Raw genomic sequence first — 26,609 nt, forward strand, 5'->3', positions numbered from 1 at the left:
TAAGCCCTGACTCACTCGTGTTTTGGGAAACATAATCCAAACAGAGCTTTTACCAAAACGGAGACAAATTTATGGTCTAAAACATTCAGACTAAAGAAACACCATTAAGATAAAAAAAAGGAAAAGAAAAAAACACTGGGGAACTTTGCTTGTTTTGCATAAATCCACACAAACATCAGACACTGTATGACTTCTTCTCATACTCATTTCTTTCCATCTCTTTTTGTCTCTCATCCTGTTTAGTCTTTTTTTTCTCTGGTTTCACCTCTTAACTCATCTATTCTTTCTTTCCATCTCCAGGAAAGACCTTTGTGCCCAAGAAACCAGCGGAGATCCCTGAGCACGAGCAGGTGATTCTGGAGCCGGAGCTGGAGGAGGCTCTGAAAAATGCCTCTGACGCAGAGATGTGTGATATTGCAGGTTAGACAAACACTTCCACTATTATTCAGATTAATAGCAGCAGCAGCAGCAGCTCTCCATCCATCTATTCATCCCAGACTGTAGCTTCTCCCTAACCCCACTCTCAGGTTGTTGCCCGTTGAAACGAACCAGTATCTCCCCTCCATAACATCTGTCAGTGATGGAACAGTAATGTTCCAGCTGTGATGAAGACTCGCCCTGCGTTCCAATACCCACACTAACATACTATTTAGTATGCCAGAAAGAGATTTAGTATGCTCCAATACAACGTTTGTCATATGCAGTATGCCAGAAATACCAGGATATCCTACTGCATCCGTTCGGATTTTGCAGTATGCAAGCCGGCATGCTTTTCTGGCTATACTGACCCACAATCCTTTGCGCAACATAAAGTTCAAGTTAGAAGTTATGAAAAAGTAGTGTGTCCCAATTGTATACATACTGCATGCAACAGTATAGACACAGTGTATGTATGTATATGTATGTATATGTGTGTGTGTGTGTGTGTGTGTGTGTGTGTGTGTGTATGTATATATATATATATATATATATATATATATACACACACACATACATATATTGAGTGTGGACCTACTCTATCTGTGAAGTGTCTTGAGATAACTCTTATGATTTGATACTATAAATCAAATTGAATTAAAATATAATTGAAACAGTACATACTTTTTAAGGACTGCTGCAGTATGTACTAAAAGTAAAAAGGAAAGTATGCGACTTCGAACTCAGCCCAGGTTTCATTGAGACCTTTTTAATGGCAGGCATTTTGACTTGTCAAAGCATAAACAAGCACATGAAAAACAAAATGTGTTACCAATGGCTCAGTTTCATCAAGTGTGACAGTGAGTCAGCACCCACAATACCAGGACCCTGGAACTATAGCTCATCTGAATGGAATGCACTCGCTCTTAATAAAATCCATTCCACCTGTGCTCTTCCTGCCGTGATGTGTCAAATTGTCCGCTGTAAAAGAGCTCTATCCTTCCTATGACGTCATCTGTTTGTCCTCATGCTGTTTCCCAGCAGCGGGTGCTGATTGTGATTTCATCACAGTGGCTCTGACCCACATAGTTGTGTTCTACAGAACACATCTGTTTAGATTGGCATACCCTTTCACCATATCCACCTTAAACTTAAAGTGCTCATATTATGCTCATTTTCAGGTTCATAATTGTATTTTGAGGTTGTACCAGAATAAGTTTACACGAGTTGCACATGCGCAGTAGCTAGGTAAAGATCACAGCATCTAGCCGTTTGTTTCTACAACTTCAGTCAGTACAAGACTTCTTCTAAACGAGGGCGGACTTCCAACTTTGTGTAGAATACCTACAGAACAGGGACATGTAAGTAGTTATTTCGTAGATTATGGTGAACTAGTGTGTGTTGTAGCAGTGTTTTGCCATTCAGAACGAGCTAGCATGCTAGCGCGGTTAGCCACCTCGTTTCGGCTAGTGACGTAGAAAGCTCTGTCGATTTTGAACAGCTCACCCGGAGACTGAAGGCAGGACACATTCAGAAACCGTATCTCACTCAAAACAGCATGGATGGGTTTTTTTTCGAAGTTTGTATGCGTGTGGAAGCACCAGAGACACAGAATAACAACCAATTTTTCATAATATGGGCACTTTAAATGTTTTTAACCAGTTGATCACCTTGATTTGACTTACTACTTGATTTTTACTATTGATAACATTGTTTTGCTTGTATTAAAGTTGTTATCAATGTTTTATAAGGTGTACTTGGGTGCCTTGTAGGGGTGGGGGGGAAAAATCGATACAGCATAGTATCGCAATATTTTCCGTGGCAATACTGTATCGATACAGAGACGCCAAGTATCGATCTATTATTATGTATGTGTTGGTCAGTTTGTCGGCTCGACAATCCCATTTTGCAGCAATACAATTGAAGTGAGATGAACAAACAGAGAAAATTATCTTTTTAGATAAAACAGAAAGTTTCCTTTTGGGGACATAATTTGAAATTGGGAAAAAAATTGTTGGAAAAAAGGTAATAAATTGCAATATATCGCAGAATATTGCAATATGTTTAAAATCACAATAATATTGTATCGTGATAATATCGTATTGTGAGGCCTCTGGTGATTCCCACCCCTAGTTCCTTGAGAGGTGCCAACAAATAAAATGTATTATTATTATTATTATTATTATTACTACTATTATTATTATTACTATTATTATTATTATCTCTCTGCTGTTAGCTTCATATTGTTTCCCTCTACACTGAGACAGCTCAGAAGTCCCAGGCTAACAGACATGGCCAGACTTTAGGTGGGGTCCGATTTCCCGCACTCAGCACCACAAAAATAAACAAGCCCGGCCGCCATCCAGAGGAAGGGTGGAGTGAACATGGGGGGTGGTGCGGGCACAGATACTGTATCTGTGTAAAACAGACCAGTGGGGAGCTACTGTTTCCACAGATAGACAAGCCACAGTTTTTCATGTTTCCTGAAGCTCAAAGTCACTTTACTATTGTAGAGCTTAGAATCAACAGTGTGACAGTGTCTTTTAGAAACCATACTTTGTTTCACTACAGTATGACCTCATTTCATACTTTGACATTCTATCAATTAGGGCTGCAACTAATGATTATTTTCATTGTCGATTAATCGATTAGTTTGGTCTATAAAATGTCAGAAAATAGTGATAACATCGTCAAATGTCTTGTTTTGTCCACAACGCAAAGATATTCAGTTTACTGTTTAGAAACTAGACAATATTCACATTTAAGAAGCTGGAACAGAGAATTTTTACTTTATTTTTCATAAAAAGTGACCCAAACAGATTATCAAATAGTTGGCGATTAATTTAATAGTTGACAACTAATCGATTCATTGATCAAACTTTGCAGCTCTAATACACACACAATATTTGTAAGTAGATACATTCACTGTTGCTTTCAGTCTTGTGATCATGTATGTGCACATCCCATGAATAACAATTCACAGCTCTACTATTAATGTACAATAGATGATTGTCTTAACTACAGTAGTGGTATTCCTCGATCACCAACATTACAAGCACACAATGGAAAAGTGAACTGTAGCTCACTGGACTACAGATAAAAATGAACCATTTTGCTAAATCTGACACAATTACATCATTACTGAGTATTCACTAAACCCCGTCCCCATTAGTTACTGTTGCTATGCCAAACAAGCATTCCATTCTTGCGCTGCTGCAGTTTATGTAATGGTAGTCTCACATAGCCTGACCTTCCTCCACAGTGCTGCGGAGGAGGGTCTGGCTAGTCCACACAGCATTCTGGGATGGGAGAAAAACGTGCTCTGGTTTATTGGCATTTCTTTGAACCAATCACAATCGTCGGGGGCGGCGTTAAGCGCCGGGCGGAGCCACGGTGCCGCTGCAAAATAGCCTCGGGAAGGAACTTGTTCAGGTGGAACGTGTACATTCAACAATTGTTTTAGTTGTGTAAGAGTAAATGTAGATTTGACAGATCTCTAGCTAGCTGTCTGGATTTACCCTGCAGAGATCTGAGGAGCAGTTAACCATAGATCGATATGGATCGACTGGACTTTAGAATTACAACACAAAGAAAGTGGAAGGTAACGGACATCCGGCTGATAACTAGGGACATCCGTCGGAATTTCTGGCGACACCTGAACAATCCCGGAAATGAAACGTTGTCTATATAGACTACCCAGAGCTTGACTGCAGCTAAATAACTAAAAAAGATGCAGGGCAAGATTTCTGGATCAGGTACGATAGAGAAGCGCTGCATAGTGAAGTAAAAGTTTTAAATCTTATATCAGCGGATACTTCAATAGGTTTAAAGAGCCTCTGTAACTAACCCCATTCACTAACATGAATTGAAACATGTTTTCTTTGAGTGTGATCCTTTGAACACCCGGTCACACTTGTCTGACAGGCCAAACAGAGGGGCAGGCATCCGGAAAGGCAAAGCAGGGGATCCTGTTTGTCCGGCTCCATCAGCCTGTCAGAGAGACGGCCGTTTTAACCCTGGATGGAGTCCAGATGAGGATTAAAAAGCCTCTGTCAGTCTTTTGTTTGGGCGTTTTTGGCAAACCAACTAAAAGGGGGATGAATAGCTGGGCCGACCCGCTTCATATGAGAGAGAGAGAGAGAGAGAGAGAGAGAGAGAGAGAGAGAGAGAGAGAGAGAGAGAGAGAGATCTAACAAGTTGCCCTGGTGACTTAATTATCGTTTTATTTACATTACCATGTTGCTTTATTGAGCTTTTGAGTTGCTGCAATCTAGTTTGTGTTGTAAAGCTACCGTGGGTTATTCTCAGGGTATTGTCAGCCAAACCGGATAACTTGGGGGTGTTTATGGCCGTTAACCCCCCCCCCCTTCCCTTCCCTTCCCTAAGCAGGCAGCTGTCTCTCTGGCCTCCCTCTCCTCACAAGGCCCGTCCCATGGTTCCCCACACCGGGTCAGGCAGTCTGTGACACAGTTTGGCAGGTTACGACAAGAGGAAGAGGAGAAGCAGTAGGTCTGCCTCCTCCTGGCCATAAACAGTAACAGCAGGAGAACAAGAGAAAACTGTCACCAGGGTTTCCCCCCAGAAAACGTTGTTTAGCCCGGTGGCAACTGTCTGTTTTTGACGAGGGGGCCCGGCTCGGACCAGTCACAGACAACTAAAAGGTGACGGAGCCTTTGCAGTTGCTGCTCCACGACTGTGCAACCAGCTGCACAGATATCACACATGCTCCCTCCATTTCTGTTTTTATATCTAGGCTAAAGGCACATTTTTTACTATCTGGCCTCTATAACACACTAATCGCTCATCCGGTCATTATGTTTATAATTCTGTATTTGTAAATTGCTGCTTTTTGTTTTTGGGATGCTTTTTTGTATATGTGTTTTGTTTCTACTTTTTATTTTTTACATTTCAATGTTTTTTTTATACAGCAGCTTGGTGCTTCTATGTACAGCTGTTAAAATAATTTCATTATCAAAGGATAGACAGAACCACTGAAGTTATATCAAAGTTCATTTTTACTTGTGAACACAAGAAGGCAGTCACTGCATAAGTACAGAAGTGACCTAACCAAAACCTCTCTACAGCCGCTTTTTATAATACCAAGTGGAATGTAATACACTCATGATACAGAGTTGATGTTGTCAGTTGTTATCTGGTCAGAGTCGATGACGTCTAAATTATCTGGTCAGGGAGTGCATGTTGTTTTCTCAGCAACACACCATGCTTAGACAAGATAGCCAATGGTTCCGTGTTATCTTGTGAGAGCAAGCAGTGTTTTGGGTTCTTCACAATATCCACACACATCCACAACAGTTTCATTTAACAGAGAGAGAAAATAGTAATCAGTATAATATTATTCTATGCAAACAGTTTAATAAATAACAAGAGGAAAAGTATGTAAATCAAAATATTTCTAACAACAGCACTTTGGTCAGCTGAAGCTGTGTTTAAATGTGCTCTAGAAATAAACTTTACTTACTTACAGACTGATGGCAGCGTCAGTGTAACGACCAATAGTTTCTGTGATGGGCGGAATCGTGAAATTGAGAATTAAAAACATCTATAAGACAGATTCCATAGCTGTGGCTCAGTATACTGGGCAGGTGTAACTGTGTGAACCCTCCCTGAATAAATAAAGGTAAAAAAATAAAAATTAGAAATATATAATGCTTATAATGAAACTATCAAGCGGTATATAAACTAATAGAAAATCAGTAGGGCTGAAACTAACAATTATTTTCATTGTTGTTTATTTTCTCGATTTAATCCATTTAGTTGTTTGGTCTATAATATAATATGTCAGAAAAATGTCAATCAGGGTTTTCCAAAGCCCAAGATGATGTCCTCAAATGTCTCGTTTTGTCCACAACTCAAAAATATTCAGTTTACTGTCACAGAGGAGAGAAGAAACTAGAACATATTCACATTTAATAACCTGGAATCAGAATGAATAATTGATTATCACAGTAGTTGGCAATGAATTTAATAGTTGCAGATTAATTTAATAACAACTAATGGATTATTCTTTGCAGCTTTTTAAAATGAGCTTCCTCTTGACCAATTGTATAGGTTCCCAGTTCATTCTCTATGTTCAATCTTCTTCAAAACTGATTACGTCACAACATTGACTCTTAACTCGCTGATTTAGCAAATCAAGTTGTCTTTTCCAAAACTGCGTGTGGTCTTTTAACACTGACTCAATATCAGCTGGAATAACACTGAACTGAAAGCTAGCGGCCCACCCACTCACCCTGAAACTTGTGTATCAGTGTGGGCTATCATTACTTCCTTTGGAAGCCCTGTGAGATTACAACCAGTTCCTGCTGTGCTCAGGCAACACGATCGTTATCTTATCAAACAGACACACAGAGTAGAATCACAAGAGACGAGGGAACACCAACTGGGCCTCTTCTTGTTTTGGACTCAGAAACTGGGTCTGAAATCCAAAAGATTTTAGTTGCAAATGCACCGATGAATTTGTCTCGGGGATAGCAGTGCAAGGACACCGCAACAGCAACCATGGCAAAACACAGTCCAGGACATTCAGTGTGATCTCATTCAAATACCACAGGTATGTTGATCTTGTAGTCATGGTGATTGTTTTCCTGATTGTACTTGCAGCCATCCTTGGAATGTACACGCTGATGAGCAACAAGCAGTACTACGACGCTCTGGGCACCACGGGCACCATCGCCAACACAGAGGGCATCAACAGTACGTATGACCTCATTTCATAAACAACTTGATCTTTGTTTTATTGGTTAACATTGTTTACAAGCTAATATTTATTGAAATTTATTGAAAAAAAATGTCTGGTACAGGGTATAAAATCCTCTATTCCAGACTCAAGCAACACAAAACAAATAATATATATATATGTATGTATATGTGTATGTATATATATGTATATGTATGTATGTATGTATGTGTGTGTATATATATATGTATGTATATGTGTGTATATATATATATATATATATATATGTATATGTGTATGTATGTATGTATGTATGTATGTATGTATGTATGTGTGTGTGTATATATATATATACACACATTGTTTTTCACGTTGTTTTCATAAAACACATTCATTTCATGATGGGAATGTTCTAACAATTCATAAATAAGTTACATAAATTACTGACAAGCTTTATAATTATACATTACACCTTTCGACAGGCAAAATGCATCCAATCTATTCTTAAAAGAATTAATTGAAGGGGAACGCACAACTTCTTCTGGAAGCTCGTTCCATGATTTTACCGCACGGAGCGTGAAAAAGTTCTTTCTCTTTTCAGACAGCCATGTTCTAGGGCTCCAAAATTGAAAGAGGCTCAACTGTTACGTCATATATTACCTGTACAAGCTTATACAAGCTTATGAATCAATGTTGAAAGTCATAAGAAAACGAGTAAACCGCCAGTCAGGCACATTATGTATGCTTCATTTTTCTCCGGGAACCATCACCTTATCGTGGTGGAGAGGTTTGTGTGTCCCTATGAACCTGAGGGCTGTGTTGTCTGGAGCTTTGTGCTCCTGGTAGGGTCTCCCAAGGTCAAAGTGGAAATGGGTTTCCTCAGGAGGGTAGCTGGCGTCTCCCTTAGAGATAGGGTGAGAAGCTCAGTTATCCGTGAGGAGCTCGGAGTAGAGCCGCTGCTCCTTTGCGTCGAAAGGAGCCAGTTGAGGTGGTTCGGGCATCTGGTAAGGATGCCCCCTGGGCGCCTCCCTAGGGAGGTGTTCCAGGCACGTCCAGCTGGGAGGAGGCTTCGGGGGAGACCCAGGACTAGGTGGAGGGATTATATCTCTAACCTGGCCTGGGAACGCCTCGGGATCCCCCAGTCGGAGCTGGTTAATGTGGCCCGGGAAAGGGAAGTTTGGGGTCCCCTGTTGGAGCTGCTACCCCCGCGACCCGACCCCGGATAAGCGGATGAAGATGGATGGATGGATGGATGGATTTAAATGAAGGAAATATCAAAAAGGATGTTTAATTAAAGTTTCCTCTTTTTTTTTTTTGGTCCAACATCCATCTATAGTCATTTGTAATAAAGGTTTAGTCTCGTATTGCCAGACCTATCTCCACAGCGCTGTGGAGTAAGCTTTGGCTAGACCACAGACACATTCCAGGATAGGAGAAGAAAAAAAACGCTCTGGGTTGTCTGCATTTCTTTAAACCAATCACAATCGTCTTGGGCGGTGCTAAGCTCCGGACGCAGCGACGGTGGCTCTGCTAAATAGTCTCTGGAAGGAACTTGTTTTAGTGGAACATTTGCACCCCGCGAAAGAAAACGCCACGTGCAATATTAAATGAAGTTAACTGTTCACACAATACAGTAATGTGAGCCATTTAAAAAAAATGTCCCAGTTAGAGAGGAAATGCCGTAAACATATTCTTTGTAAATCTTTACAATCATTCCCTGAAAGAACCGAGCACGCCAACAGACAGATAGCGGAAGGCAAGGGTCCAAAGCCTTGATCCAGACTATGAAGCTTCCAGCTCGATTACAACGCTACACTGCAGCCTGAGCTGCGATGTTGTTGTCTCCTACAGGTGTAGTGAAAGCAGATCCCTTCAAGATCTTCCCCGATGAGCCGCCCAACCCCACCAACGTGGAGGAAACCCTGGAGAGAATCCACAACAACGACAGCAGCCTGACTGAAGTCAACCTCAACAACATCAAGGTCAGCTCAACGGGCGGGGGGGGACTGTGATGTTAACAGGTTCCTGGAAAGGATAAACGATAAAATGTACAGAGTGTATTTGCTTTAATTCATCAAATATCAGCTTCTGGATCAAAGGGAACCATGGAACTATATATATATATATATATATATATATATATATATATATATATATATAGGCCAGAATCTGCCTTTTTTTGAAAGGGGGGGGAAGGGTCTGGGTGTCCTCACCCAAGGAAGTACCTGCGTATCACGTAGACCAGTCATTCCCAAACAGTGGTCCGCGGACCACTAAGTGGTTCATGAGTGTACTGCAGGTGGTCCGTGGAAAAGCAAAATAAAATATAAAATAATAGTTTTGTAACCTTTATATTAAGAATATGTATATTGTATAGTAAATAAATAAATGAAATACGTGGCAGTAAACCTTTTGACAAGCCTGTTGTACTGATGACTATGACTATGACCAGTTATAGTTTTAGTGCTAGTAGGCCTATTAAGAGGTTCAGATTAATTTAGGTAGGACTGTGTGTTGACATATTTTATTATGCGTATTATGAGGTGGTCCGTGAAAATTCTTGATTACAAATAGTGGTCCACACACATAAAAAGTTTGAAAACCCCTGACGTAGACTACACCACTTGTGGGACCCAGAGGATTTTCCCCATTGGCCAGCATTGTAAAATAGCCCGGCGCATTATGGGAGAAACACTGCCGTGCATAGTCAGTGGTCACATATCACGGAAGTAAACCCGGAGGCTTGGAAACTTTTTTGGCCGATGCGCCACTGAGCAACTCTCATAGGAATGAACGGGTCTCGGCCAATTAACGTTGCATCCGGGTCTAATAATACATCCATGGTCCGAAAGATGCAGAGACCCAAAGCGGCTCAAAAGTAGGCCGAGCTAGCAAACAAATGAGAAGAAGTTTTGACGCTAACTTTAAGATGATGGTGATTAACGCAGCAGAGTCGTCAAACAACTGCCAAGCAGCGAAGAAATATGGTGGCACAGAATGTGATGACGAGATGGCCTATTATGGTCCTGTTATCGGGGTCATCTTATATAAGTTTTCAGTTTTAATTTTTGCTGTTAACAGTCTCTCTGAAAGTGACTCTCTGCCATGTGCAATGACAACATGTACACCAGATGATTTTCCTTAGTAGTAGTAGGAGTAGTAGTAGTAGTAGATAACTTTATTGTCCCCGTGGGGCAGTTGGGTTTGCGGCACAGTCGCAAGGCACTTCATGACAGGACATCAGACGTATGACACAAACAAATAGTCCCTACATCAGACACCGACAGACATAACATGAAGAACTTACATCACACACTACAATACACTATACACCCTTGGGTATTACCAGGCCATTGTTAACAACAAATGAGTACATAAAGCTGGTGAAGGTGACGCCCCTCTGTTTGTGCTGCAGGACATTCCCATCCCAACACTGAAAGAGATCTTTGAGGCGATGAAGGGAAACTCTCAGGTGGAGTTTCTGAGCATCGCTGCGACCCGTAGCAACGACCCCGTCGCCTACGTGAGTACAGTAGGAGACGGCAACGACAACAGTTCAGCCGACTAATGCATTTTCTACTGTTTTTGGCTTCTAATTTCGTTGATATTGAAGAAAATGACATATACGCTTAGAGCCGCTGATGTCATATGTAGATATTAAATTTGAATTGATTTAAAAATTGATTTCATATTGAATATTTGTTGGGTATTGAACCCATAATCCTATCCATAATAAATAATAAAATAAAATAAACGTGTGGTACCATGGAATGTTTCAAATAAAAGCACTTTAAATTAAGTGTGTGTGTGTGTGTGTGTGTGTGTGTGTGTGTGTGTGTCAGGCCTGTGCTGAGATGCTGCAGGAGAACACCAGCTTGCAGAGTCTTAATGTCGAGTCCAACTTCATCACTTCAGACGGCATGATGGCGATCATCAAAGCGATGGCCAACAACGCCACTCTGGTGGAGCTCAAGATTGACAACCAGGTCGGAAACTATGGGATGCACTGGACTGTGCATCGTAATTGGCTGACTGATGGGTGACAACTCAGTATTGCATACAAGAAGTCCGATTTCAGTGTGTGTGTGTGTGTGTTTTGAGAACACTTGTATCCCTGTACCATACAGAGGCAGAAGTTGGGAGACTCAGTTGAGATGGAGATCGCCTCCATGTTGGAGAACAACTCCAGCATCCTCAAATTCGGATACCACTTCACCCAGCAGGGTCCGCGCGCCAGAGCTGCCATGGCCATCACACGAAACAACGACATGAGTGAGAATCGCTCTGAAATTTTATTGAAATGTCCATATAGAAGTATGGAAAAATTGGAATAAATATTTAGGCTTGAACCATCTTTTTTTTTTTTTTTTATTCTACATGGCAGAGGTTGATTTTTACTAGTCACTATACAATCTTTTTCTTTAATCAGTTTTTTCAAATAACTGTTAACGCTCAAGTAAATTGTTATATTTGATCTTGATTTACAATGTATAAACACATCATGGACAGTGTCATAGATGAGTGGAGGTTATTATTTAAAAGAAATCTTATCTAATTGCAATAATTAATTTACCAGAAAGACAATGGTTTCTATGTGTAATTTAGTTTGGCCGCATACATTTTTAGTTGGAACATTTGTATTTTTTTTAGTTTCTAAACTTACAATAACTGCGAACGAGACGTAAACAAATGATTGAAACTTGCCCAAAGGGGGCAAGTGGGTTTTTACCTGAACTTGCCCAACGTGGCGTTTTACTTGCCACGGGTCATCGGGCAACCCTTACTGATGAACCCTGATATTCAATCTGCACAGGGAAGGATTTCTGTGTAAAATTGATCTTAAAGTGCTCATATTATGCTCATTTTCAGGTTCATAATTGTATTTAGAGGTTATATCAGAATAGGTTTACATGGTTTAATTTTCAAAAAACACCATCTTTTTGTTGTACTGCACATTGCTGCAGCTCCTCTTTTCACCCTGTGTGTTGAGCTCTCTGTTTTAGCTACAGAGTGAGACATCTCACTTCTGTTCCATCTTTGTTGGGAGTCGCACCTGCGCAGTAGCTAGGTAAGGACTACTAGCCAGTCAGAAGCAGAGTATGAGGGCGTGCCATGCTAGCAGCTAGGTGAGCATTATAACGTGTGTAACAAAGTGACCACGTTTGTCTCTGAAGTAAAGGCTGGACTACAATAGAGCTGTTTGGAGCAGTTTGTGAACAGTGTTTTCTGTTGGAGTTGGTAAGTCCCTTTGGGGTGGACTTTGGGATTTTTCACTTTGTAAACCTATAACGTGCACAAAAAAGATATATAACACAATAAAAGAGGGGGAAAAAGCCAAAAAGCATAATATGAGCACTTTAAATGAAATTGTTGGCTAGGTGTCATTAGAAGCTTTAAATGTAGACTAAAATACAGATTTCTAGGCTTATGTTTAAGTGTAATAAATGTATCAACCATCTTTTTTACTGTTATTTTGTTTCATTTCTCATCTTTTTTTTCTCTCTGCAGTTCGCCAGCAGAGATTAAGATGAAAGCAACAAGGAGCGAACAGAAGAAGAACCACTTCAGCCCCTTGGAGCCTGCAGACAGACTCGTGCCAGCTTTCCCAACGTGGAGCGCCAGAGCCGAACGAATAGCCCCCCAACCCGAATTAAGATGGGTCGTTGTGCAGTCCACCTAACATCCATGTCCAACCATTTCATTTCATTTACCGCAGCCAGCTTTTTTTTTTGTAGACTGCTGAATTCATCATAAAGGCATGTATAGGTCACAAGCAAAATGTGAAGTGTCTTTTTTTTGTGCTTTTTAGTTTGAGGATCGCCAACATCATCCCAAACAAAAAAAATCAACTCCTTTCATTCATGAAAACATTTATAATGTGGTGCTATCTGTGGGAGAGAAAAAAAAAACAACAACCTGTAAATACTTTAAATAAAAGAATATATTCAAGTATTTTTTTTTGTAAATGCTTGGTAATTTTAATTTGTATTGTTTCCACACCTTATCTGAACATCACATTTATATTGGATATATTAATATATCTTTCTTAACAAATATTGGTTTAAATGCACCAAAGAAGCACATACTTTGGCGCATTTGAATATCCACAGCTGGAACTGCACAGAATCATTTTGCAGAAGCTCTAATGGACATTTAATCATGTCATATTAATTAATTTTGCATTAGATCCGGGGATACTGGACATACAGGATTTCAAATGAGACGTTCACAATATAACAGCAATTCTGCAGGACACCCAAGATTGACATATTATGCAGCATTTTGGGGATGAACCCTTCATGTTAAGATCAACAGCACTTTAATCCATTAAAGTCTCTCCTGATCCTCTGACTTCCCTCAAGCACCTGAGCTATTTTTACCCCCCAAACCCTGATGGGGAAACGTAACCTAGTCCACTGGGCTTGAGTTACCTTGTTCAAATATGAGAACCAACTTGAAGAGGGTTACACCCACAGAGATTTATAAACAGCGACAGCTGTTAACCTCTGAGGATTTTGACAGCATTGCTGGGGTTCCTACACTACCTCACCTCATGTCTTGAACCTATTTCATTTCTCCGAAGTGCTCAGACTTAAGGTCAAGTTTGACACGGCGACCAAGTAATAAGTAAAAAGCTGACTTTTAGACCTCTCTAAAGGTCACGTTTTTAAAAGCCATACAGGCGTCACTGACATTTGGCATCTCAAGGTGAATAAAAGCGCCGCCTCGCCACAGTCTATTCCAAAGGTTTCTCTCCCCTCTGATCGTTGTTGCACCGTAAAACACAGGTGTATTTTTAGATTGCAATGCTGGGCGCCATACGTGCTGCGACAGAAGTATTTACCATGTTGTGTTCCGTCCGTTTCCATTTTTGTTTTCTGATTTGCGTCAGAGGTTTGTGAACGTACGCTAATGCTGAAACGGGCAACGCATGATGTTAAAAGGTAATCAAAAGTTCAACATCGATCCATAACAAGTGAGAAAGATCTCCAAAATAAGGAAGTGGGCATGCTTTGGGCACATATTAGCAGTGTCATCAGAAACTAACCCATGTTAAGTCCTTATCTCCCCCCCTCCCCCTCCCCTCCCACTGACCCTGACTGTGTTATCCAATTCATACCAACTGTGCTGAGCCGGGCTCTGAACACTGCGAAGAATGCTAACCAGTGGCTCCACTATCCAGATTAGCACCAATACAGCCTATCTGCTGCTGATTTATAGTAAAGCTGAGTGAGGATTAGTCCAACCAGGGAGGAGATGGAGCCCAATAAACAGGGGTAAAATAGACAACAAAGGGTGATGACAAGTCACTCACTCTGTAGGTTGTGAGAGACATTTAGATGAAAAGACAAGTGTTTCAAGCTTTCAGTTCTGCTCTTCTGATCATTAAGGGCCCATGAACAAGATGTAAGGCTGATGTTAGTCAAGTCACTGTGTAACACTGTTTAAAGTCACACTGTGCCAAGTCAAAAGCTGAGATCCGGGAACATGGCAATATTACTAAAAGATGTCAGACAGGGCAAGAAACACTTGCCTGGTCCTACCAGACTCTGGTACATTTCATTTGTACAGAGAGTCTGGCCTCTCTCCACTGACAAGTGTTAACTTCCTTGAAGGCGGGTACTCTGTTGAAGTTTACAACTATTGGATTCTCCTTTGAACTGAGAAAAACACCACTGCAGGAAGAGCCTTTTTTTCACAAATTGTATTCTTGAAATCTGCTTTATGTTACTGTAGTAACAAAAACAATAGCAAACATTGTCAGCAAGTTAAGAGTGACAGGAATTTCAAAACAACAAAAGGGCATTTTTTTCTTACTGTCTAATTCTGTAAATTATATGCAAGTGAAAAATTACACATCTTCTTAAATTGTGAGTTTCCTGGTAAAATAAAAGCATCAAAAGCTGCAGCTGATGATCACTGGTGCCCAGCAGGGATCTAAGAGTACACATGTGCTGTAGAATCAGCACAAAAAAAACCATGGAATTCAATGAAAGGTTGATAAATAGTACAAATCTTTTTGATGAGGTCATTGCACGTGGTGCTCTGGCTGTCTCAAACAGCCTGAGGCCTCTGAATGTACCAATGTGGAACAAGTTCATCTGTGTTTTCCTACAGTTCTTAGTCGTCTTAGTGACCTGTAGGTTGAGGGGCGAGCGAAGTAGGCTCCTCCTCATCTGAATCAAACTCCACATTCTCGTCTCTCACCCACTGGCCGCTTCGGTCTGGCAACCACCCGTCACTAAGAAATAGACAAAGCAAGATGAAATGCACCGAAAGGCCCACGGTCAAATAGGGTTGGGCATCGTTTGGATTTTAACAATTCGGATTCCAATTGGGATTCTTCCTTTCGATTCTCGATTCCGATTCTTTGAGGGGTGGAGTTGAAACGGGTCACATGCCTATTTTCACAAATAAGGGGAAAGTTGTTTTTTTTTTTTATTCAATGATGGTTTGCAGTTGTACAGCTTTTTCAATGTAAAATAAAGCCACACTAGAGCGCCGCTTACTGCGCTCCAAGGCTGCAACACAACAAGCGCCTGGTCGCTACGGAAACCAAAAAGTGCGCATATTAAATTGGGAAGCGATTTGAAACCAAATCCTCTAAACGATTCCAATAAAGAAACGATTCTACTAGAATCGATCAATCATTTTTGAAACGATTCCAAGTAGTTATCGGTTCTCGATGCCCAATCCTACGGTCAAATATACCGAGCCGACATCTAGTATTGAGAATGCACAACATCCGCCATGCAAAAAAAGAAGCTGTGTACATACCTTTTCAGTTTGAGGTAGTGCTCCAGCTCTCTCCTCCTCTGCGCTGTTATGGGCTCTGCCTCCTGTGTCACTGCGGCCTCGGCCTTAATGTCTGGATGTGACCCTTCACCGGCTACACAACACACAACATGCACACAGTTAAAGCAACATCAGAACAGGGTTTTTAATCAACACAACATCTGAAAGTAAAAGATTTCCTATTACAGGACCTGACACAAACTCCAAAAAGAGTAACTCTGGAGAACCACTGTTGAACACCCTATAGTCCATTTCAGCACTTAAAATAAATCATTGATACACCTGTAACTTAAAAGTTACTTAACCCTAAAATGTCCACCTTTAAAAAACTGTCAAAAGCATGGTTCGGTAGCAGCAGCAGTGTGATCATGACATATGAAATGTATAGCTGTGTGTATGCGAGGTGTGCATCTGTGTGAGCTCGAGTGAATGTGTTTATTTACTACACTTATTTTTATTGCTACTAACTGGTTTTTGGACTTTTTAATTGTACTCACTGTAAAAATTTGACTCCTATATTATTTGAACTGTTAAAAGCCCTTCTAGGGACAGGTGTTGCGAATTAGCCATGGCTATAAACACTGTGATACAGGCATCGGATTGTTCTTTGCGTAATAATCTACGTTTTTTGTATCTGTCCCTATTCAAATAAACAGAAATAAAACCCTTGTGTTGTCGCTTTCAAAGTTTCTTTTAAATCAGAAATTTGGGTTTCTTACAACTAAATTGCCCCGAAATAACCTGGATGTACGTTGTATGGAACCGTTACAACATTCTTCGCAGTTAAAATTCATGTTTACTTCCATTGAATTTTGGGTTATTTATTCAATTTCATAGCATTTGGAAAAAAAAATGTAAATGGTTTTAAAACAGTATTGTGAAACTAAACTTTGACATAAATTAACTTCTTAACTATTAGTCAAAATACTTCAGAATTTAATTTTTTTTGTAACTTAAAAATTTGGTATAATGTAATTTAATGAAAATAAAAAAAGTGCCAAAAACGTTTAAAAAGGCGCCAAAAGCATTTTTTATTTTTAAAACGACAAAAACCGTCGGAAAAGAAAACTTGACTAAAAAAAAAAAAAAAAAAAAAATTCATTTTCAATTTTGACTCGGGAAGTCAACAACTTCATGGTCGATGGCAAGACAACACAAGGGTTAAAGTCAGAGGTCGTTGGTGGCTCAGTTGAGAACAGGAATCCTTCCTCTTGCCCTTGAAAAAGGTAGATTAAAAACCATCCAAGAAGAGAAAAGGTTGAACGAACTATGTGAACTAGGAGAAGTTGAGAACAAATCCCATTTTCTTCTGTGCTGTCCGTATTATGATGGAGGTAAGAACACCGATCTTACATGAAATGTCTGTCCAAAATCCTGAAATGTTCTGGTGCACGGATGATGACCAATTGGAGTGGTTGTTTAAAATGAATATTTATAAGTTGGTGACTTTTGTTTCTAAACCTTCGCAAAAAAGACTAGAAGGTTTATTTGTTTAGGGTGTGTAATGGTGTCTTGTAAGCCCGTGTGGGCTGGGCATATTTAATTGTATGCATGACACAATAACGAAAAAAATATTCAAAAACAAATTCATATCTTCATACAGACTTTTACCTGCTGTGCAGCCACTAAAAGTGCTTTGTGATAAACTGTTTAAAACTTCAGTTTTCCGGCATCTTTTTTCTTGTTCGGATGCTGTTTTGCTGCAAGAGTTGTCACTGGGATCTGAGCTGATTCTCCGGGCTCCTTCTCCAGATTTTGTACTTGAAAATGACAACAACAAAAAATCTATGTTTATTAAAACTGTGTTGTTGGTTTGTTTTCTTGAAATATTTGTAGGAATTATTTTCGTGAATAACTCACTCACCTGGTTTTAGTATGGCAGCTGTTATATGGTACGGTCTTCAATAAAGCGTGATGTGTAAGCCTCCGTGTTTGGGCCAGTAAAGGGGCTGAACACGAGGGTTCCTTAAAAACACAAGCAAACATTTGTTTTGCGGAATTGTAGGAGTGTCTCAAAAGCCACCGAGTGCTCGCTCAGAAGTCGGCTCTACTGAATGCTCTCTCAAGTGCTGTTCATCTTTTCCACAACAGACAACAATTTTAAAATTGGTTTTAAGTAGGATATCAGTTGTCAGGGTCATATGGTAGTCACGAGGGGCGCCACACAATGCCTGCGACACGAGACAACAACATGACTCAACGGTCTCAGTCAGTCAAAGGAAAGATTAGGTTTGTTCAGCTCATGTTCTTCTCTAAAATGACGATTCATTGACATTCTGCCTGTTGCATGATCAGGCTGAATTCATGGGTTCTTGAAGCATTTTCTTCTACTTCATTCAATTACATGCATCAAGAGATTCTGAAAAGTTTGCTTAGCACTCAACTAAGCAGCAACATGATAGAGGAAACACACCTTATGCTCATAACTGTTACAGTCACCAACCTGTTTTGTGTCTTCAGTCTGGACGTAGTTTTCATGGTGCCTTTTTGTCATTTCATTCTTCAACCGTGCTTTCTTGCCATAGAATGCTTTTAATCCTACATAATGCAACATGAAAAAGAATGAATGTTTAGTTTACCTGAAATGTCTAACATGCTTTCACAACAATAAGATGTGCACATACAAAACGGAGGATCAGTCGCTCAGCAATGTAAGTTATGTTTCCCTTAACTTGAAACTGCCGAATCGGAATCTAACTTTGTGATATCGAGTCCAGATATTCCATAAAGTAAAAGTGATTATTTTGCCCAAGAGCTGAATCAGTGAGCGAATTCATCAAAACACAAGGCTGTCTATTAGAAAGTTACACTAGATGTCTCAGGAAATAAAGGAATCCACTAGCTACCTAAACATAAAACAACTCCAGGGAATTAGCTAAACATCATAAATAAGAGTGTCTCACCTTCTAGATGCTTTTTCCCGTTTCTGTGGACTGTCAACGTATCAACAGTATCAAACACGGGACGGTAGGAGCACACAAGGCAAGTGTATCTAGAAACAGGATAGAATTTTAACTTCATGTCATCCGTTTCTATGCGTTTTACAGCCATTAAAAACCTCAAGTTCCAAGATTGTATTTCCCAAGCATGTCATTGTTTACTTTTTAAGTTCATTTCACCTTCCATTTTTCATAAGAGCTGCTTCATCTTCTGGAATATAATGAGACAGAAGATCTGCCACACGCCGTTTCTGAAACACAAGACAATTATATTGGTCAGCAATAGTAGAGTGGTTAATACATCGTTTACAGTTTCAGAGATTCATCTCAAATACTACAGCTAGCTGCACACTTAGCCAGTATATGGCAGTTAGCTAGCAGGATGCTAACCATAACAACATGCATAACCCGTCACTGAAGTACCTTCTAGAAAAGCTTTAAAGTAAAACGTTACCTTCAGGATGTTCAACTGACTCTTGTCATCACCTTCCCTTTTAAAAGACATAATTATTATGGTTATTAATCTGAAAACAGATGTCAGTAACAGGTTAGCATAGTTGACTAGCTAGCTACTTCACAACAACGAGAAGCTAAATGCTGATAGCAATGTTGCGTTCCCAGTCAACGGAGGAAATGGGACATACAAGTTTCCTTAATTCAAAAATACCGTTCAGTTCAGTTTTTATGTGGTAAATTGTTTTGATCTCAGAGCTAGTTTGGCAATGGCCAGTTTCTCTTAATTTTGAGAGCCTATACAATTATTACAACGTCCTGACTAGACTAAGCAACTTACTATATTTTGCATCCGCTTGGTTTAGAAATGTTTGATATACCTGTAAACATTCAGCTCCAGTATATTTAAAATACGCTAAATGTGTCTAACGCTCAGAAAACATTGACAATTAACAGAAATCTTCCATTTCTGTGTAGCAAATGGTCTGAACATGTTTAAGCATAGACATACTGCATGAACTGTATTTAAAGATGTTTCAAACCTCAATTTGTATCGGATTTTCCAAATATTATGAATGCAGCGCAAGTAAAGACTCAAGGGATTCAGCTGAACTCGGCAGTCATGGCAACATATGCAGCAGACAGCTTACTCCAGGAAACGACTTTCTATGCAACTTTTCAGGTGTTTGTTTGAGAGATATGGTAGGTGAAACTTGTTTTCAAGTAAGTTATTGTCATTAGCTGTGGCATAAGTTCAACGGCTAACGTTAGCGAGATACAGACGTAGTTTGACATTCGGAAAAAGAACGAGCGTCAACGTTAATTAACTAGCTAGCTAGGTGAAGTTGATAGCTTAGCTGGCAGGTTAACTAAGCTAATAGGTTGCTTACTTCGCATGTGTAGACTAAGTAGGCTGTAAAGTAGGCTGTATTCTCATGATGTGAACAACGTACAAGTTGGCTTGTACGCTAGCTTGCTAAGTGGTTCACGACTATGTCCGGGGAGCGAGCACCTTTGCCAGCCGGGGGAAACGGCTTACTCCGCGGGGGCCGCACGAGGTCTTACGGCAGTTTGGTCCATTCTCCGCTCTCTCCGGTTCGCCAGAGACGCGTTGAACACAACATTCAGCCAGGAGAAACCCTACAAGGCTTGGCCCTGAAATATGGAGTGTCTGTAAGTATTCATTTCTCCTTTTATAATTCCTTCAGCAATTCATTTTAAGCCGATATTGGTAATATAGTGATATCATGCCTCCGCATTGAATATAGCTTTTTGCAATATTTTGGGATATGCAAAATAAACATTTAATGTTATTTGTTAGAACTACTATATACATGTTTGTTATTGTTGTCTTTTGTTTACGTCTTATTGTGGTTCAGTGAAATAAAGTTGTATCAAAAATTACAAGCAGTACAGCACTTTAATTCAATTATTCAATTGTTAAATTTGCATTAACTATTTAATTGGAGTGCTGTCTTGCTCGTGATTTTAGTAAAAAAGCAAAAAGTACCTAAGTTTTTTTTGTTTTGTTTTTTTTTGGGGGGGGGGGGGCTAGCTTTAAGTTAAAAAAAACAGTTTACAAAAGGTAGACGAGGTAATCTTCTCTTCCAGATGGAGCAGATCAAAAGAGTGAACAGGCTGTACACCAATGACTCGATATTCCAGAAAAAGTCCCTGTTAATCCCTGTGCTGTCAGACTTGGACCACTGTAATAACGGGGTGGATTTGGTTGAAGAGAACAGTGAAGAAGACTGTGCCTCTGCTCAAAATGGGCACACGGGGAGCTCCTCTGAGAGGAAGCAAAATGATGGCAAAGAAAGGATGTCAGACCTTACTCCAGTGGATTTTTTGAAAAGGTTGGATGGCTTGATAAATCAGTCCAAGCAGGCTGCTGTCAAAGGATGCCATGAAGCAGAGCAAAGGTACGACTACATGGCTCTCACGGCTTGCATGTACACTGGTTGTTCAGACACAGTAATGCTTAGGGCTGCACGATATGAGGAAAATATGCGATAACGTTGAATATCGCGATAATGATATTTCTTGCAATTAATAAACAGACATTAAAGTGTACTTGTAGTATTCTGCTAATATACAACAAACCACTTGTTGAATTGAAAACAAATGAAAGGAAATCATTTCCAACATTCTTTTATTGAACAAATTCAATCAATCAATCAAAATGTATTTATATAGCACTTTACAGCAACCAGCAGGTATCCAAAGCGTGTGGTTTACATCAGGAATCAAGTATAAAACAACATATACAATAAAAAGAATGAAACATATAACACAGTAAAATCAGAAAAGGTTACAAAGAAACAGGAGAGTGAAATTGTCACACCACTACTACGTATTAAAAGCCAGTCTAAACAAATAGGTTTTGAGTTTGGACCTAAAAAGAGCTACATCCGTAATAGTGCGAATATTAGGGGGTAACTTGTTCCAGAGTCTCGGGGCAGCAACTGTGAAAGCCTGATCACCCCCCCGTTTATACCTTGACCTTGGGACTTCTAAAACCAGCTGATTTGAAGACCGCAATGGCCGGTTGTGCCTATGCAAAATTAAAATTTCGGACAAATACTCCGGGGCCAGGCCATTTAAGGCATTGAAAACAAACGATAAGATCTTAAAATCTATTCTAAAACGCACAGGGAGCCAGTGTAGGGTGTAGAGAACGGGAGTGATATGTGCACGTCTAGATGTATTTGTTAAAAAGCGAGCAGCAGCATTTTGAACAAGTTGAAGGCGTGAGATGGAGGTTTCATTCAAACCAACATAAAGAGCATTACAGTAATCCAACCTTGAACTAATAAAGGCATGAATAGCCTTTTCTAGGTCGTACCTGCTCAGGAAAGGCTTAACTTTAGCCAGGAGACGAAGCTGGAAAAAGCTCATTCTAACAACATTACTGATCTGCTTGTCAAATTTCATACTGCAATCAAAAGTAACCCCCAACTTTTTGACAGCTGACCTAGTGTGTGATGCCAGAGCTCCCAAACTCAAAGCTGGACCATTTTGCGTGCCTCTAGTACTAAAAATAATACACTCAGTTTTTGTTCAAATTAAGAAAGTTTTGTGAAAGCCACAACTTAATATCATTAATACAACTAAGCAGGGAGTTTAGTGTGTCATTTGCTTTCATAGGCAAATATATTTCAACAATGAAATGACAGGTTGTGCTTGCCTATAATAGCCCCTAAAGGCAACATATATAAAGAAAACAGAATGGCCAAGAATGGAACCCTGGGGTACCCCACAAGAGAGAGGAGCAGCTGACGACGAGGTCACCCATCATGACAGAAAAGCTCCTGTTTGCCAAATAGGAGCTAAACCATTTAAGTGCCGAGCCTCGGATGCCTACACGATGATCGAGGCGAGAGAGGAGGACTGCATGGTCCACTGCGTAAAAAGCCGTTGTGAGGTCCAAGAGCACTAAAACAATAGGATTCTCAGCATCTACAGACAAGGCAATATCGTTGTGTACTCTCAATAGTGCAGACTCAGTGCTGTGACGTGATCTAAAGCCAGATTGAAATTTTTCAAACGCAGTTCTGTTGTAAAAAGGCTTGTACCTGTATGAAAGCAACTTTTTCCAAAACCTTTGAAAGAAAAGGCAGATGAGAGACTGGTCTAAGATTGGACAACACTGTGGGGTCAAGATTAGGCTTCTTAAGTAGGGGCCTGACCACAGCATGTTTAAAGGCAGCTGGGACAGAACCTGAACTAAGACAAGAATTTAAAAAAGTAAGTAAACTCGACCCAATGGTGCTATTAAAAACCTCCTTCACCATTCTGGCGGGAACAATATCTAAGGGGCAGTTGGTAGGTTTCATATTTTGCACTACCTCAGTAAGCAGCGTCAGAGAAACTGGCTTAAATTCCTCAAACACAGCAGAGTGCACAGGTGCAGCAGGTACAAACACATTAAAATTAGCACTGGTGTTTTGCCTGAAAGATGCTACTTTGTCGATAAAATAACAGAGAAACTTCTCACATGTACTGATTGAAACATCTGTCGGAGCAGAGGTGCATGGATTCACGACAGAGTTAATAGTATTAAATAACACTCTTGGTTCATGGCAACTGCTAGCTATGACAGAAGAGAGGTGGTGCATCTTCGCCCCCTTCACAGCCTTCTGGTATTCAGCTAGACTGTCCCTTAATAAACCCAGTGATATTTGTAAATTGTCCTTCTTCCACCTTCGTTCAGCTTGTCTGCAGTGTTGCCTAAGGGCCCTTGTGGTGTCATTTAGCCAGGGGTCCGCCTTAGGTTTATTAGTTTTAATCCGATGATGGGCAATAGAGTCTAGGATTCCCGTGCTTGTGGAATGGAACAAAGAGAGAATGTTATCTGGGGAAGAGGGAGAGACCATTCATGACATAGAACTGAGAGTCCATGAACGCAGAAGCAAACTCTCCAGCTGAAGAGGAGGTGATGCAGCGGTGCCTAGAAGCTGAGGATATAGGCTTACTAGCAGGTGGAGGAACACTGATCTCAAACCTGATGGGGAAGTGATCTGAGATACCAGTTTCTGTTATTTCACTGAGTGAAACTGAAAGCCCATAGGAGATGATGAAATCCAAGGTGTGGCCAAGATGATGTGTCGGCCTTTCCACACATTGATTAAGGCCAAAAGAAAAAGAATTGAACGTTGAGTATAAAAGGCACCACTAAAAAAGTTGGTTACATTATCAAAGTGCAGTTTTCTACTAATTTTCTTTCAACTAACACAAAAACCTCTGAGTGTCTTTCACGATGTGTTGCAGCCTTTGGCGATGTGTATATTGCGCCAGTTGATATTGTGATGACGATTTAAAAAAAAATATATACATATATATACTTGACAGTAGGGCTTGGTATCGTTCAAAAATGTTCAATACTGGTACCGATACCAATACCGTGACTTTGATACCGGTTCCTAAACGATACTTTTTTCAATACCAATTTTATAAAACAAAAATATATTACAACATTACAGCACAAATCTTTTTATTTATTTTTCAGCTCCTACTACGTGACTCTGCGTTACTCTCTGCGTAACGTAGAGTTTTTCCTGCGTGTCTCTACAACGTGTAACATTAGACAGCCAATCACCAGCATTATTAGATCTTGGTAGAAGCATGCTGCATGCTTAATGGCTCACTGACGCTAATGAGATTTACTCTTTAAAGCTGCACTATGAGTTCCTGCATGGTTTCAGTGCAATTTCATTTTTGTCTCAAATCGTAGGCATCTCTCCTTGATCCGCTAGCTGCCTGCCCCCTGAATACACTGTGAAAAAGCCCGGTCTCGGGAGACAACGCGGGGGTCGTAAACGTCAAACAAACACTGGAGGCACAGCCTGTGCACCAAAATACAACAAACCACTCCAGCTAATCACCGACAAGATGGTTGGGGGAGGGGGTGGGCGTTAGTTACAGTTAGTCAGTTAGTCAGTTAGTCAGGACAGTTACGGAAACATGGGGGGAGGGGCGAGCTTGCTCTGTTTTGTTTTGAAATTTACTTGGACCGTGCAGGAACTCATAGTGCACCTTTTTTAAGGTATTGAAATTGGGTATTGAATGACGATTTTTCGATACTCGATACTTAGAAGCAATAATGTTGGTGCCTAAAAAGTATTGAATTCGGTACCCAGCCCTACTTGACAGTGAGAAAAAAGTGTGGCACACTGCCTTCATACGCATTTCTTCATGCATTTATTCTGACAACGTTTCGCCTGAGGGCCGATACGTCATCAGAATAAATAGAGAAATGCTTATGGAGCCAGAGTGGGCGACACCTTTTATTTACTTTCAAGTCTACTTCTAGTGACCAGCACCTCACGGCAGCCCTGGGTGTGTGTTACTTTTCTATATTATACCAAGTCCAATACTTAACAAAGCCTTCCACCTCCCTGGCCTCACCATTCTTAATAACCACTTCCTGCTTTGGCACCAAATGTTGCGACTGTAAATAAAGAGACCTGTTTTGATATATTTGCAGGACTCACACTTTCAGATCAAAAGGCATGAAGTTTGTGAGGCCGATTGTGTGAATCATATACATCTGAAGACTTGCTGTATCTTCTCATCTGTTTATTCTTCACAGGGTTGCCGCCCTAGAAGCAGCTTGCACCAGCAGGACATCAGACTGTCAGCCGCTTACAAGGTCGCAAAGTGTCATTTTGTCTTCCAAAATGCCGCAGCAGCAGCAGCAGGCATCACATGTGGCAGTGCCCCTAACTATCACCAAACTCACCAAGAAACTGAGAGACCGCGAAGATGAGATCTTCCAGCTGTGACATGTTGTTCTTGCTGTCACACTCTTGATCATTAAAGAAACTTTCCCAGAAAGCCACATCGCATGGTTTGGCTTCCAGGATAATAGAGCATTATAGATAAAGTGATCCTGCTGCTGAATGGACTTAAAAGTATTTTCATTATTTGCCATTTAATTTAAACCTTTTCTTTTAAAAGGTTTTTGAAAATGAATATTGCACTTGTAGCCTTATTTCTTTCGTGAGACAAACTGTAGATTATGTGTGAGGTTAGCTGTGTTTAGCTTGTTTTCAACAGCAGGAAATGAGAGCATAAAATATTGAAAATGAGAATTCGCAGTCACAAGTTGCTTCGGTCATATGACTCTTCATATTGTCAACTCAACAAGTGGTTTGTGTGTAATGCTACCTCACAGCCCGATAATGCAAAGATGGCCAAGTTTTGTGACTAAAGCCTTTAGCCATGGTATGAATATATAGACATAGTATGTTTACTGTAATATTAACACAACGTTGCTCATAAATTGATCTCTCTCTGTTACTGCTGAAATTTTTTTTTTTTTTTAATGTAGCCAAAGTTTAGAAAAGAGACATAGTTTAGAATATATTTTGAAAGAAAACGTTTTATTATGTTATATTCATATTTCTTTTTATTTTAATATAGTTCTTTTTAGAAATAAAATCCATCCCATGTTTGTGTGTGTGTGTGTGTGTGTGTGTGTGTGTATATATATATATATATATATATATATATATATATATATATATATATATATATATATATATATATATATGTATATGTGTGTGTGTATATATATATATATATATATATATGTATATGTGTGTGTGTATATATATATATATATATATATATATATATATATATATATATATATATATAATGTTGACTCATATACATTTGATCTTTAAAAAAACACTTTCTGTAACTTAATAGTTTAACTGACTTGTTTCCACATTGTTGCTTACACAAAGAAGAACATATGTCAATATTTGACTATATTCTATAAAGTGAAGTGAAGTGTCAGT

The 26,609-nt window shown here is 39.9% G+C and overlaps 3 protein-coding genes across 4 annotated transcripts in view; 2 read left to right on the forward strand and 1 right to left on the reverse strand.

Annotated features, from left to right (window-relative positions):
* Window positions 1–13,066, forward strand: part of tmod4 (tropomodulin 4 (muscle)) — a 33,244-nt gene extending 20,178 nt beyond the window's left edge. Inside the window, exons 4-10 of one of the 2 annotated variants that reach the window (XM_078252124.1) lie at window positions 301–420; window positions 7,039–7,131; window positions 8,966–9,096; window positions 10,530–10,637; window positions 10,957–11,153; window positions 11,242–11,386; window positions 12,623–13,066. In XM_078252124.1, the coding sequence (XP_078108250.1) occupies window positions 301–420; window positions 7,039–7,131; window positions 8,966–9,096; window positions 10,530–10,637; window positions 10,957–11,153; window positions 11,242–11,386 (794 nt within the window). In that variant the 3' untranslated portion in view covers window positions 12,623–13,066. The remainder of the gene's footprint in view (window positions 1–300; window positions 421–7,038; window positions 7,132–8,965; window positions 9,097–10,529; window positions 10,638–10,956; window positions 11,154–11,241; window positions 11,387–12,622) is intronic. The other variant, XM_078252125.1, reaches the window with a different exon arrangement.
* On the reverse strand, window positions 13,058–19,469 carry scnm1 (sodium channel modifier 1). Its single transcript, XM_078252126.1, has 8 exons — window positions 19,304–19,469; window positions 19,030–19,100; window positions 18,814–18,902; window positions 18,354–18,448; window positions 17,775–17,875; window positions 17,522–17,670; window positions 15,893–16,004; window positions 13,058–15,356 (listed from the first exon to the last, which is right to left on the reverse strand). The coding sequence occupies exons 1-8, from the start codon at window positions 19,352–19,354 to the stop codon at window positions 15,245–15,247; spliced, it is 780 nt and encodes a 259-aa protein (XP_078108252.1). The 5' UTR covers window positions 19,355–19,469; the 3' UTR covers window positions 13,058–15,244.
* A 411-nt stretch (window positions 19,470–19,880) lies between these two features.
* On the forward strand, window positions 19,881–26,257 carry lysmd1 (LysM, putative peptidoglycan-binding, domain containing 1). Its single transcript, XM_078252127.1, has 3 exons — window positions 19,881–20,475; window positions 20,914–21,224; window positions 25,394–26,257. Exons 1-3 carry the CDS (start codon window positions 20,296–20,298, stop codon window positions 25,584–25,586), a joined length of 684 nt encoding a protein of 227 aa, XP_078108253.1. The 5' UTR covers window positions 19,881–20,295; the 3' UTR covers window positions 25,587–26,257.
* Window positions 26,258–26,609: the final 352 nt, after the last annotated feature.

Source organism: Sander vitreus, chromosome 6 (genome assembly GCF_031162955.1).
Source record: "Sander vitreus isolate 19-12246 chromosome 6, sanVit1, whole genome shotgun sequence".
NCBI classification, from domain to species: Eukaryota; Metazoa; Chordata; class Actinopteri; order Perciformes; family Percidae; genus Sander; species Sander vitreus.

Coding starts and splice junctions, on each gene's coding strand:
- scnm1 (XM_078252126.1), bottom strand. CDS start 19,354: ATGTCTTTTAAAAGGGAAGGTGATGACAAGAGTCAGTTGAACATCCTG. Junction 17,876..18,353: donor AGACTGAAGACACAAAACAG/GTTGGTGACTGT, acceptor TGTGTTTTTAAG/GAACCCTCGTGTTCAGCCCC. Junction 16,005..17,521: donor TTTTAGTGGCTGCACAGCAG/GTAAAAGTCTGT, acceptor TGTGTTGTGTAG/CCGGTGAAGGGTCACATCCA.
- lysmd1 (XM_078252127.1), top strand. CDS start 20,296: ATGTCCGGGGAGCGAGCACCTTTGCCAGCCGGGGGAAACGGCTTACTC. Junction 20,476..20,913: donor CCCTGAAATATGGAGTGTCT/GTAAGTATTCAT, acceptor CTTCTCTTCCAG/ATGGAGCAGATCAAAAGAGT. Junction 21,225..25,393: donor TGCCATGAAGCAGAGCAAAG/GTACGACTACAT, acceptor TATTCTTCACAG/GGTTGCCGCCCTAGAAGCAG.